Source organism: Sorex araneus, chromosome 3 (genome assembly GCF_027595985.1).
Source record: "Sorex araneus isolate mSorAra2 chromosome 3, mSorAra2.pri, whole genome shotgun sequence".
NCBI classification, from domain to species: domain Eukaryota; kingdom Metazoa; phylum Chordata; class Mammalia; order Eulipotyphla; family Soricidae; genus Sorex; species Sorex araneus.
The window spans coordinates 170,890,579-170,903,919 of record NC_073304.1 but is presented as its reverse complement, the minus strand read 5'-3'; the positions used below and the strand labels follow the sequence as shown (position 1 = coordinate 170,903,919).

The 13,341-nt window shown below is 56.8% G+C and overlaps 1 protein-coding gene across 1 annotated transcript; it reads right to left on the bottom strand.

Annotated features, from left to right (window-relative positions):
* Positions 1-1,181: 1,181 nt before the first annotated feature.
* CXCR5 (C-X-C motif chemokine receptor 5) lies at positions 1,182-8,236 on the bottom strand. Its single transcript, XM_004604735.2, has 2 exons — positions 8,161-8,236; positions 1,182-2,249 (listed from the first exon to the last, which is right to left on the bottom strand). The coding sequence occupies exons 1-2, from the start codon at positions 8,215-8,217 to the stop codon at positions 1,182-1,184; spliced, it is 1,125 nt and encodes a 374-aa protein (XP_004604792.1). The 5' UTR covers positions 8,218-8,236.
* Between the last annotated feature and the right edge of the window lie 5,105 nt (positions 8,237-13,341).

The following is a 13,341-nucleotide window of genomic DNA, read 5'->3' as shown; positions in this document are numbered from 1 at the left end:
CATCCCCTGAGAGAGTTTTTTTTTTAAAGGTGGGGGCACCCCATCACTGTTGGTGGTGAAGACAGTCTGGTTTACAGCTCTAGTCTCCCAACTACCTGGGGTTGTCCCCAGGATCGGGAACTGGAACAGGACTCCGAGTCAGACGGGGGCAGACGGGGTGACGTTCCTCAGGCGCGGTGAATGTGGGGTGCAGCTGCTTTTGGTTCCATCTGAGTCATACCCCCGGGGGCAGGGCCAGCTTCCTGGGTCCTGTGACTTCCCTGAGGTCCAGACAGATGGTGGCTCTGGGCATGATCTCCCAGGCCCCTTCCCTCTGGCGGCCTCCCTAGCTCTGCTCTGACTCCTAGTGAAGTGCTCTTTGTAGGGAGGGGTGGGGAGTACAGCACTGCCCGGACCCATCGGTGGCCCCAGCCCAGCCTGGCAGCTCGCTGCCGTTGCCGTGGCTTGTCCCTTCTTGGGCTTCTGTCCTGCTGCCCCGGCCTGATGCTTCGCCAGGACACCTCCAGTCTCGGGCAGGGTCTGGAGTCAGTCCTGGTCTGCCGCCTTCCCAGGACCCAGTGGCCTGGGGCTGACCCGGTGCCATCTTGGTAAGGGCCGGGCCAGGGTGAGCTCCGCGCTGGGTCTGGCCGCACGTCTGTGTGAGGCAGGGAGTGTGCGGGTTAGCTGTCCGGGAGATGCTGCCGAAGGTTCTGCTTTGGGTTGGGGTCACACCCACAGTGCTGGGGGTGGGGTGAGGATGTCTCTTCTGGCAGTGCCCGGGTGGGGGGACTGTGCAGGGCCTGGGGTCAAACCTGGAGGTCCCGCATGCCAAGTCTGCTCCTGCTTTCCAGAACACAGTGAAATTTTTTTTGGAGGGGGGAGGGATGGAACTGCTGGCAAGGGCCGACATCTAGTGGCTTCTTGAGCTTGGCAGGTTAAGGCAGGATGTGTCCCGGGGTCCTCCCAGCCCCGAGCACTGCACCCCACGTGTGGATCAACCCGAGCTGCCTCCCCTCCTCGGACTCCAGCTGTGCCCTGGGATGAGTCTCTGTCAGGGAGGCGTTGAAAGGGGCTTGGTGAACCCCGCTGCCCACTGGAGCCCACTGGCTAAAGCGAGCTCGGAGGACCCCAGGGTCTTGCTGGTGGGGTCCCAGCGTCACGGTGCCCCCCTAAGAGAAGCAGACACAGTGGGGCGCTGGGCCCTAGAAGGTGGTGAGGGAGGTGGCGTTCTCGGACTCGGACAGGCTGCTCTTGCGCCAGGTAGGGAAGAGCTGGCAGAGGGAGGCGGGTCCCGCACAGCCCAGCTTGGTCAGCAGCCGAGACAGGTCACTTCGGAACTTGACACCCGCAAACGTGTAGAGCATGGGGTTGAGACAGCAGTGGGCCAGGCCTAGGAACTCGCTCACGGTGATGGCCACGGACAGGTAGCTGTTCAGATTACAGCTGGTGTCCATGGCCTGCAGCCTCACCAGCGTGTCCAGGAAGATGACGATGTGGTAGGGGGACCAGCAGAGAAAGAAGATGCTCGTCACCAGGATGGCCACCCGCACCGCCTTCTGCCTCTGCAGGCGCCGCTGGGCCTGGCACAGCCTGTGGACCACCCCGACGTAGCACCAGGTCATCACCAGCAGCGGCAGCAGGAACCCGCCCAAGTGGTAGAGGAAACGGGAAGCGAACCAGGCTTTGGCCACGGCGGGGGTCTCCTGGGAGAAGGTGCAGCTCGGCAGACTCTCGTTGTAACGGGGCTGGCTGACCTTGGCAAAGAGGATCTCCGGCAGGGCGAAGAGGATGCCTGCGGCCCAAACGGTGGCGCAGGTGATGTGGATGGAGCCCAGGCGCCGGTGGCGGTAGGCGTGGACGGCGTGGACGATGGCCAGGTAGCGGTCCACGGCGATGCAGGCCAGGAGCAGGCTGCTGCAGTAGAAGTTGATCTTGTGCAGAGCAATGACAGTTTTGCAGAGGAAAGAGCCCAGGACCCAGCCCACGAAGCCCTCGGCCACAGCAAAGGGCAGGATGAAGACCAGGAGGAGGTCGGCCACCGCCAGGTGGAACAGGAAGGTCTCCGTGGAGCTGCGCGTCTGCCGGTGCCGCTCCAGGATGGCCAGGACCAGGATGTTTCCCAGGAGGCCCAGGAGGAAGATGAAGCCGTAGGCCAGGGGCATGAACACGGCCTTGAAGGAGGTCAGGAGGGGGCCCTCCAGCAGGGAGCAGATGGGGGTGTCCATGTCGGGGTTCTCTGTGCTGTCACTGTAGTTACCAATCTCATTGTACTGTAAAAGAGACCGGGAGTGAGGTTTCTTCCCTTCAGAGACAGACCCTGAACCTGGCCAGTTACCCCAGCTTCTGCACCCCCTCTTTTTTGGTTTTGGGTCACACTCAGAGGTGATCAGGTGTAGCTTCCAGTGGTGCTCAGGGGACTACGTGGTGGCAGGATCAAAGCCAGGTCTCGGCCTGCTGAGCACCTCTATTTCCCTCCCTCCTTCCTTCCTCCTTCCTTCCTTGCTTCCTTCTTTCCCTTCCACCCTGCCTCCCTTTATTTGTCTTGGGGGGAGGACCACGCCTGGCTACACTCAGGGGTAACCCCTGGCTCCACACTCAGGAATTACTCCTGGAGGTGCTTGGGGAACCATATGGGATGCCGGGAACTGAACTCAAGTCCTATCTGCTGTCCTATCTCTCCTTTCTCTGGCCCTCCACAGAGGATAGTGCAAGGGGCCAGGCTCTTGCCCTGCACGCAGCTGACCTGGCTTTGATTCCTGACATCCCATGTGGTACCCTGAGCACCCCCAGGAGTTATCCTTGAGCACAGAGCCAGGAGTAACTCCTGAGCAGCCTTGGGGGTGGCTCCCCCCCAAAAAAAAACAAGAGTGGGGTGTGAGTGCTAGGGTCCCTGTAGGGTGGGTGCCCCAGCCTTGACTTGCTCTCCAGTTACTATGTTCCTTACCTTCCTTACCACTGAAACTGGGGCAATGTCCCGCCCCCCCACGCTCTACCCCCACATCCGGTAAAGTTCAAGTTCAAGGGTTGGACTCATCACATTTCACCTGTGCTGCAGCCTTCAACACCCGGCAAACCTGCGGCTCTGCCCCCCTACAGCCAGCAGAGCAGAGGCCAGCGCTGCCTCAGGAGTCACCGGGGAAGGGGAAGGGGAAGGTCCCCGCATGTCCGGAAGCCCCTCCCCCAGGGCAGCTGTTGCCGGAACCGCAGAGGAAGGCCAGAGCCTGTTTTCGCACCTTTCACTCACGGCTGCTGCACACCTGCGAGCCGCCGTCACAGCCTGTGTCTAAGCCCTCTCCAGCCCACTGCTTTTTTTTTTCCTTCTTAAAAAAATTTTTTTTAATTGAATCACTATGCGATAGACACAAGGTTTCATATAGTGTTCCACCACCCATCCCTCCACCAATGTATATTTCCCAGCACCAGTGTCCCCAGGTTCCCTCCCATCACCCCTCATCCCCCACCCCCCGGCCCTCTCCTCTGTGGCAGGCGCTTCTCTCTCTCTCTCTCTCTCTCTCTCTCTCTCTCTCTCTCTCTCTCTCTCTCTCTCTCTCTCTCTGTCTCTGTCTCTGTCTCTGTCTCCTTTTTGTATTGTGGTTTGCAACACAGATACTGAAAGGTTACTAGGAATATTCCTTTACCTACTTTTAACACTCAGTTCTTGTCCGTAATCATTCCCACCTATTATTTTCCTACTGGCCTCTTCTCTATACTCTTTACCCCCCGCCCCCCACTTGTGATTGATTCCAACCATTGTCCAGCCCACTTCTGCGGGTCTAGAAAGCAGGAGCTGCCCCTGTCAGCCCCCAGCCATGAGCTGAAGGGGTCCCTGGGCACTGCTCAAATGAAAGAAAAAGCTGTGGGGAGTGGGGTGGGGGCTGTCAGGGGTGTAGGCTCAGCGGAGGTCCCTGGTACCCCATGGCTCCCTCACCCCAGCTCCGCCAGCTGTGGGCCCCTGGCCCTTCTGGGGACTCCTCTCCAAAGCCACGTGCTCTTGTCTAGACACGGGCCCAGGAGGGGCTGTGACGGCTGGGGCTAGGCAGGTGCCCTGAAGCTGTCCCAAAGTCAGGGTTTAGGTAGGACCCTGGGACCAAGGGAATCGAAATGCTCATGACCCTGGCTGCAGGTGACTGCATGCACAAGCATGTGTGTACACATACATGCACACACACTCATGCTCATGGAAACATGGAACACACACGTGTTCAATACACACGGGACATGAGCACGCTTGTACACACATACACACATGCATACACTCCCTCACACAAATACTGGCCAATGGAGTTGCGCTACTGGCTGTGGGTGGCTGCACACATGAGTGTGTATACACACATATGCACATGCACACACTCAGGCACATGGATACATGGAACAGACACACATGTGCAATACACACATACAAACACGTACATGCAGGTCCTCCCTCTGGCTTTGGACATGCACTGCTGCCAGGTCATCTCATGTCTGGCTTGACCCAGCCATGCTCAGGTGCAGTGAGAAGGGCTGCGGGTGGTCTTAGCCCAGGCTTCAGGGGCTTGGGGCGTGTGGGTTCAGACATGAGGCCACCCCGCTTTTCCCTTAGGGGCTCACACGTCCAGGACAGCCTCTGAGACACTGCTGTGACACTGTCATATCTTCCCTGTGCCCTGCCCCTCTTCCATCTCTGTCCTAGGCTTTAAGGTCTGGGAACAGATCAGTGGTTTCAGGGAGATACTTTAGGTGGCCCCTAATTCTGCACTGAGTCTTTAGACTTAGGGGGTTGTCCATTAGGCACCCCCAAATCCATCTGCACTGTTCAGGGGCATGAAGAGGTTCCCTAGGGCTCCACACTAACCTCATCAATCATGGGGGTCAGAGGCGATTTGAACTCTCAGCCCCACCTTCCCTGAAGGAACCTCCTGGTGCTTGAAGCCCCGTGTCACGTTCCCGTCGGCACGGAGAGCGGGATCTGCTCGTGCGTATCCTCTGTGTCCGGCGGAGATGTGGTCTGTGAGCTGGGGCCCAGAACGACACCGCCGCGGGGCTCTTCCCCTCCCCTCTCACCCTCTCTGTTCCCCCCAGTTGCCACCCCCGCAGGGGTTCCTTGGGGACTTTTGACCCAGTTGGGGGGTGATCCTCCCCTCCCCTCCGGTAAAGCCCAGAAAAGCCAGAGCTGGTTTTGGTTCCTCTTCCTCACACCTCAGGACGAAATAAGTGGGTGTGCATAGTAGCGTGCCCTGTGGCTGCCGCTCAGGGGCTGTTCAGGGAGACGAGGCAGCAGGGAACGTGGCATTCCCTGGGCCCAGCAGCTCCTTCTCCTGGAGGGAGGCTATGGTCTCCCCCAGGCGGCCCAGCCCCAGCCGGCTCCAGGAAGCCCCCAAGGAGCAGGGCCACCATGCACAGAGGGGTCCTGGGCCCTTTCCAGTAGGAGGGGCCCTGGCAGGCCCAGCCCTGGGACGGACTCTCATTCCTGGTCCTCAGTCATCTGGGTTTGGATCCTCCATTTTGGGATGTCCACTAAAACAGCGGGGGGGAGGGACACCAGGAAGGTCAGTGCTTGACTGCTGGCCAAGCGACTTTCGTTCTTCTTGTGTTCTCAGGAATCACTCCTGTGATGCTCAGGGGACCATATGGGATGGCAGGGAACGAACCTGGTTCGGCCGCGTGCCGGGCCAGTGGCCTCCCTGCTTCACTAATGCTCGGGTCCAAGAGCCTCTTGCTCTTTTTGCCGGATTTGTTTGCAGCCCTGGGGATGGAACCCAGAGCTTCCCACCTGCAAAGCACGAGCCTTCCCGTGGAACTCTCCAGCTCTCAGCCCCAACACGTGCTGTAGAACCCAGTGTTCTGGACAAGCAAGCCAGAGTGCTCGCACCCAGGCTAGGGCAGGGGTGAAGCAGGAAGTCAAAAGGAATGGAGGACAGACAATTCCAGAAGTTGCAGCTGCCAGGGCACCACTGAGGCTCGCTCAGGGAGAAGCTGCCTTGTGTGGGCTCTATGTGCTCATGCTGTCCTGGCACAGCTGCCGGGTGCTGCTGTGAGTGGGCGGGGAGCAGGGTGCTCTGCACCTCTGCATTTAGAGAAGAGTGCAGGGGTGAGTGAGGTGAGTTGGGACTCCAAAGGTCCATGATCCTGGACATTGGGGGTCCGGGTGGGACACTGCCCCAGGACCACTTGTTGCAATGTGACATGCAGCAAAACTGGGGCCTGTGCCCCCACTGGGCGGAGGCTTCCCATGCTCTGTGGGTCTCGCCCTGCTGCCCCTGGGGGGCCCCCCGCTGCCACCTGTGTCTAGTAGGTCACTCTGCGGAGAGAAGCGCAGTTAAGGGAAATTCTGAGGTTTCTCAGAATGGACAGTTCTCGAATTGCTGACAGGGATAGCCAAGTGGGTCAGGGCTCGTGGTCAGCCTGAAGCTCTGGGCAGAGGAAGGCACCCCATAACCGAACATTGTGGGGCCTAGGGTGAGTGGGGAGCAGGTGGTCCTGTCCTGCCTGGCCAGATGAGTCTTCGTGGGAATGTGGGACCCACCCAGACCTGTTGGTTCACTGCAGAGCCAGCAGCCCGGACAGTCTCTACATTCGTTGAGGGAATTGTGGGACACTGTCCTTATTTGGGGGGGTGATGGGTTGGGCCACACCTGGCGATGCTCAGGGGTTACTCCTGGCTCTGCACTCAGGAGTTGCTCCTGGTGGTGCTCAGAGGACCATATGGGATGCCGGGGATCAAACCTGGGTCAGCCACATGCAAGGTAGGAGCCCTACCCACTGGACTATCTCTCCTGCCCCTGACCTTGTCGCTATTGAATCTGGGACTGTGCATTTTCATTTTGCATCAGGCCCCACAGGTGACAAAGATGGTGAGAGGACACAGATGGTGCTGGTTCTGGAGTTGGAACTGGGTAGCCAGATTTGGTGGAAGGTGGTCTTGTCTCCCCACCTTTGCCTGGACTTCATTCACGGCTCCCACCTGGGCTCTAGTTGTGAAGACAGATGTGCTCAAGCCAGTCTGGGTCCACAGCTGGGGAGTTCCAGTATAGACACTAGCCAGGGAGCCAGAGGGAGTGGGGGGTCCTCTCGGGGCATGTTCGGGGTGAAGGTAGGACGTGGGCTGGTGCCCTCCTGACCCAGAGGCAGCTCAGATGCCTTCTCCCAGAACGTCATAGAGGAAGACCATCAAAACGTTTCTGCGAAACCCTCACCCACAGTCCTCTGTCACACCCAGATCTCTGGGTTCTCTGGTTGAGCTGAGACAGCTCAGAAATTATTATTATTATTATTATTATTTTGCTTTTTGGGTCACACCCGGTGATGCTCAGGGGTTACTCCTGGCTCTGCACTCAGGAATCACTCCTGGCAGTGCTCGGGGAACCATATGGGATGCTGGGTATTGAACCTGGGTCGGCCGCATGCAAGGCAAATGTCCTACCCTCTGTGCTATTGCTCCAGCCCCTCAGAAATTCTTAAGAAGCCCCATGGCAGCCAAGCCAGTGGACCCTCTGTTCCCTTGGGGAGTCCTGGGGTGTAGAGAATGGCCAGGACCCCTTTCTTAGCACACCCCCAGGTGTCTGCCGAGCTAGCAGCACTGTGAGGAGACCACAACCTCGCTTAGACACTCTTGGGAAGCACAGAGAATTCCCTCCCCAGCTGGCACCGGCTGCCCCCACTCCACCGACCGGGGTGTTCTCCCTTGCCGGCCTCCCCATGCCTCAGGGGGGCAGATGCAATCGTTGCCATGTAAGAGTTTCCATCCGGCGCATCCTTTCCTGGTGACACCACTGACTACCATTTGCGGGAACAGGTCCCCTGTCTCCCCACCTCACCCACAGTGCACACTGTGAACCCAGATGAAGCACAGAAATAGACTCGAAGAGTCCACTGGCAAAGCCAGAGGCTTAAGCAGGCTCCTGAAGTCCTTTCCCACATACCCCCCCCCCCCGCCCCAAATCAGGAGAGGACCCGCTTCTGGAGATGTAGCCACAGAGACACCAAGGGCATCTATGAGTCCGCATGACAGCAGGACCCAAGGCACGCTGCCTCCCCCGAAGGATGTGTGATAAAGGTTTTCTTCTACGAGAATGGGGACAGCTTCTCAGCAGTGGCACAGGGGACCCGTCTGCCTAGAGGTTAGTCCTCGGAGACTTGGATCCCAGGCAGGGCACGTGCCTCTCCCTCCCCCCCGCCATCCATCCATCCATCCCTACTCACCAGCTCCTCCAGGTCCCTACTCGTGCTGTTCATGTCCAGGGTGAATGCGTAGCTCATGACCGTGGGCGCGCGGCACCTTCTGCTAGCTGAGTGACTCTGTGTCCGCCCAGCGCGGGAGAGGTGACAGCGTCAGTGGCAAATGTACCCAAATGAGCAAGATGAGCTGCACGCAGTCTCCTGGAGTTGTGGGTACCCGGCTAGGTCTTTTGTTTTGCTTTTTTTTTTTTTTTTTTTTTTTTTTTAAGAAAAAGGGAAAATCCCCAGCACATAATGCTAGTCAAGCATTTCTGCCTCTTTCTGGCACCATCTCATTTGGGGCTTTGAAGACCATACCGTGTACCACCAACAGCCCCCCATGAGCCAGGGGTCGCACCTCCCACCCCCAAACCTTCATCTCTCGCCCCACTCGAGAGCCCAATGGGATGCCCAACCCTGAAAGTCCCCTGCCCTGGGAAGCCCCTTGGTCTCAGGCAAACCAGGATACTTGCACCCCGTGGGGTTCTGCTACCAGCTCCAGGTCACTAGTCAGGTTCGAAATTTTCAAAGGTCACCAGATGAACACGTTACTGGAAGACACAAATAAAATTACCCAGATGATCAAACAGTCATTTTTAGACACAAAAATAATGACGTGGCGCCAGACAGCCCAGGGACTCAGGCACACGCCTCGCATGCGGCTGACCCTGGTTCAATCCCCGAAACCACGTGATCCCCTAGCACCACTTATGTGTGGCCCTGGGTGCCCCCTGAGTCCCACCGGGGCAGGGTGGTCTGGGTAATTCCTGGCTGTGCAGGGTCCAAGCAGCCCCATGTTCTGGTTTGCTGAGCCATCAGCCTTGCTGGCTGAAAAGTCCTGGGAGGTCCCCTGAGCCCTGCATGGCAGAGTCCCTTGATGTCCGCCCCCCCCCGCCCCGCCTCCACCCAAGTGTTATGTAAGTTAGCTACAGCCTCGCTTGTTGGGCACGTAGATTCTGCACACGGCACACTGTGGCACGTGGTGGGCCACGAGGCTCCTGAGCTGAGGGGAGAGTGCCAACTCCATGAGCAGGAAAGCGGTTACTTGGGCCCTCCTGTCCTGAGTCCGTGGACCTCCTTCTCCATCCTGGCGGGATCCAGTCCCTCAGGGCCTCTGGAAGCTCTTCTGCAGCCAGTGTGTGGCCCCTGGTTCACCCCATTTTGGTTTTGGGCCCGTCTGCTCTTGGCGTCCGAGCGGAACTGAGCATCCCGAGGCTCCCAAAATCAGGCTGTTCCTCTACCCGCCTCCCCCCTTTCAACCAGACCTCCTTCCCCTGGAATTCTGCGTTTGCCTGTATCTGCCTTCACCCTTTCCTCCCCCATCTTCCCTTTCTCTCCACACAACACCCTCAACACCACCCCCTTCATGATCTTCAAGACTCGATGCACTTTGTTGTTTGGTTTTGGTTTTGAGCCACATTTGGCAGTACTCAGGGCTCTGCGCTTAGAGATCACTCCTGGAACCACAAGGGCCACGGGGATCAAACCCTGGTTGGGAACTTGCAAGGCAAGCGCCCTGCCTGCAGTTCTATCGCTCCAGCCCCAACTTGGTGACCTTTGAACTGGAAATTGGGCTGTTATCTCTTCTCTCTCTCTCTCTGACTTTTCTCTCTCCACTGTCTTTAGCAACTGTCTTCAAGAGGCAGAATCCCAGCTCTTCGACAGGAAGTTGCCCCAATGTTCCCTATGTCCTACGTTGATTGTGCACTCCCCGTTCGTTTTTTTTTTTTTTTTTTTTTTGCTTTTTGGGTCACACCCAGCGATGCTCAGGGGTTACTCCTGGCTCTGTGCTCAGGGGTTACTCCTGGCTCTGTGCTCAGGAATTACTCCTGGCAGTGCTGGGGGGACCATATGGGATGTCAGGGATTGAACTTGGGTTGGCCGCGTGCAAGGCAAACGCCCTCCCCGCTGTACTATGGCTCCTGTCCCTGCACTCCCCACTCTTCCAGTCCCCTCTTATCAGCATTTGTGTCCCTCCAATCCACTAACATAGTCAGCCCCAGGGAAGGGGCATGGAAGGTAGTGTCATGTAGGAACCGGAAGGCATTTTAGAAGGTCAACCCATCTGTCCACGTTCTCTCTGCCCTGCCCCCAGAAAATGCAAGAGTCTGTTTTTGGGGCCTTACCCAGCAGTGCTCTGGGATTATTCCTGGTGCTACACTTGGGGGTTACTCCAAGGTCACTCCCTAGGATCAAAACCAGGTCTCCCACAGGCAAAGAATGTACCCTGGCCCTTGAGTCATCTCCCCAGCCTAGAAAGTGTGATGTTTTTGTTTTTTTTTTTTGCTTTATGGGTCACACCTGGCAATGCACAGTGGTTACTCCTGGCTCTGAACTCAGGAATCATCCCTGGCGGTGCTCAGAGGACAATATGGGATACTGGGAATCAAACCCGGGTTGACCACGTGCAAGGCAAATGCCCTACCCGCTGTACTATTGCTCCTGCCCCGAAAGTGTGAGGTTCTTGTTACTATTTGCTACTATTCCTTTTTTTTTTTTTTCACTTTTTGGGTCATACCCAGTGATGCTCAGGGGTTACTCTTGGCTCTGTGCTCAGGAATTACTCCTGGCGATGCTGGGGAGAACATATGGGATGCTGGGGATTGAACCTGGGTCGGCCGCGTGCAAGGCAAACGCGCTACCTGCTGTACTATTGCTCCAGCCCCTAACTTGCTACTATTCTTGTCACTGCTTACAATTACTGCTTGCTACTATTCTCTTTACTATCATCATCAAAAGTTCACCTATATTGGACAAATGGCACCAAGGGGGAGAAGCTTGTTTCTTTCCAGATCTAAAGTTCTAAAGCAGCGGCCAGAGAGATGGCTCAAAGGCCTGATTTACGCTTTGCCTGCCTGAGACCTGGATTTGATGCCAGCTCTGTGGGGTTCCCCAGGGACCACTGGCAGTGAGTCTCAAGCCCAGAACCAAGAGTAGCCTTGGAGCACCACCAGGTGTGGCCCCCAGACCAAAATCATAAAATAAAGGCGGATAAATTCGTTTCTCATTTGTTTCCCAGAACTTGTTTCTCATCTGAGTTAACACACATTTTCCTGCGGAGCTCCGTCTGTCCTGCCGGTCTGCCCAGCCTCATCTAGCCCAGGCCCTCGTCCAGTGAGCTCGCTCCATTCAAACCGCTCCCCAAGGGGCAAGCATTCTGGGGCTCTCATCAGTCTGTTCTATGACCTCTGGGGTGGATTTTGGTCACTGTCCCAGGAATTAGTATTGGACTAGGACAAGGTGTGGGGAAGTAAGAGCTTCCTTGTCCGACATTCCAGTCCATATCACTGAAGTGGGGCTGGAGCTATAGCACAGCAGGTAGGGCGTTTGCCTTGCACGCGGCCGGCCCGGGTTTGATTCCTCCCCCCATCTCGGAGAGCCCGGCAAGCTACCGAGAGTGTGGTGCCCGCATGTAGAGCCTGGCAAGCTCCCTGTGGCGTATTCGATATGCCAAAAACAGTAACAACAAGTCTCACGATGGAGACGTTACTAGTGCCCACTTGAGACAATTGATGAGCAACGGGATGACAGTGACAGTGACAGTGATCACCAAAGTAAAATGTCTGGGCCCAAGAGAGAGCTCAGAAGGCTGGAGACCAGGCTTTGCATGCAGGAGGCCTGGGTTCCATCCCCAGTACGGCACAAGGTCCCCTGAGCACTGAGAGGAGACTAGCCTCAAGCACTGCTGGGTGTGGCGCTCTCCAAGGTTAAGGCTTCCTTGCGGGACCAGGGCAGGGGCTGGCGGGTGAGAGTTTGGAGGGAGTGAGGCGGGGGGCCTGGAGGACCACATGGAGAAATGTTCGGAGAGAATTGCTCAAGGTGGTGGGAGTGGTGATGGGACGGTGATAACGGGGAGACAGTTACCCTCACTGACAAGGCAGGAAGTGCTCTTGTGTCCTTCTGCTGATTCTTTCTTATTTGTTTGTTTGGGGCCACACCCGACTGTGTTCAGGGCTTACTTCTGGCCCTGTGCTCAGGGATCACTTCTAGCAGGGCTTGGGGGCCACATAGAGGACTGGGGACTGAGCCTTGGTCTGTGGTGGTGGGCACGGCCAGTACCCTGCCCACTGTGCTGTCTCTCTGGCCCCAAATTTTGGATTTGTGCCACACCTAGCTTTGCCTGGGGCTTACTCCTGACACTGTGCTCAGCGATCACGCCTGGGGGCCGCCCGGGACTTGAACAGGGTCAGCTGCATTAAACTAAGTGTTTTCTCCACTGGACTCTCTTTCCAGCCCAAGGGACTCTTTGAGTTTATTTATTTTATTTTTAATTTTATTATTATTTTTAAATCAATTATTTATTTATTCATTTATTTATTTATTTATTTATTTTGCTTTCTGGGTCACACCTGGTGATGCTCAGGGGTTACTCCTGGCTCTGCACTCAGGAATTACTCCTGGCGGTACTCAGGGGACCCTATGGGATGCTGGGAATCGAACCCGGGTCAGCTGCGTGCAAGGCAAACACCCTACCCACTGTGCTATCGCTCCAGCCCCCTTCTTTGACTTTAAAGATGTGGGGCTTAGATGAGGGGAGACACTTCCAGGAAACACAGCCTAAATTTTGTTTTTCTGGGCCCACACCTGGTGGCTCTTTGGGCTTCTCCTGGTTCAGTGCTGAGAACTGAACCCAGGGAAGCAGGTCCCCATTCCTGTCCCCTGATCTCCTCTTTCTGTGGATCTTTCCCAGCCACTGGGCACAGAGTTCCCCAGGGTCCCCGTGTGGGCATCAGCCAGAGCCTACGACCTGGCCCCAAGCCATCTATAAAGCCCTGCCATTTGAACATTGACTTTGTTTTGTTTGGGGGCCACGTCTGACGATGCTCAGGGGTATCTCCTGGCTCTGCACTCAGGAATTACTCTTGATGGTGCTCAGGGAACCATTTGGGATGCTGAGGATCAAACCTGGGTCGGCCATGTGCTATCGCTCCAGCCCCGGATACTGACTTCGACTCCATGTTCATCGTTGTTTATTTCACGGCTCCTGAGAATTAACTCTCCACTGCCTGTGGCAGGAGTCCCAGGCTGCATCGCTGTCCATTGTGGTGGAGTGGTGGGGAGGGGGTGGGAGGTTGACGTTCCTCGCTGGTGATTCTGGGAGAGAAGATGGCAAAGCTGAGTGTGAGACGTCTTTGTAGCCCCCAAACAGCAGGTGGCAGGGGTTTC

Bases quoted from the DNA above. Each gene is read 5' to 3' on its own strand.
- CXCR5 (XM_004604735.2), bottom strand. From the start codon at position 8,217: ATGAGCTACGCATTCACCCTGGACATGAACAGCACGAGTAGGGACCTG. The intron at 2,250-8,160 runs GTGAGTAGGGAT...TCTCTTTTACAG, and splicing joins GTAGGGACCTGGAGGAGCTG to TACAATGAGATTGGTAACTA.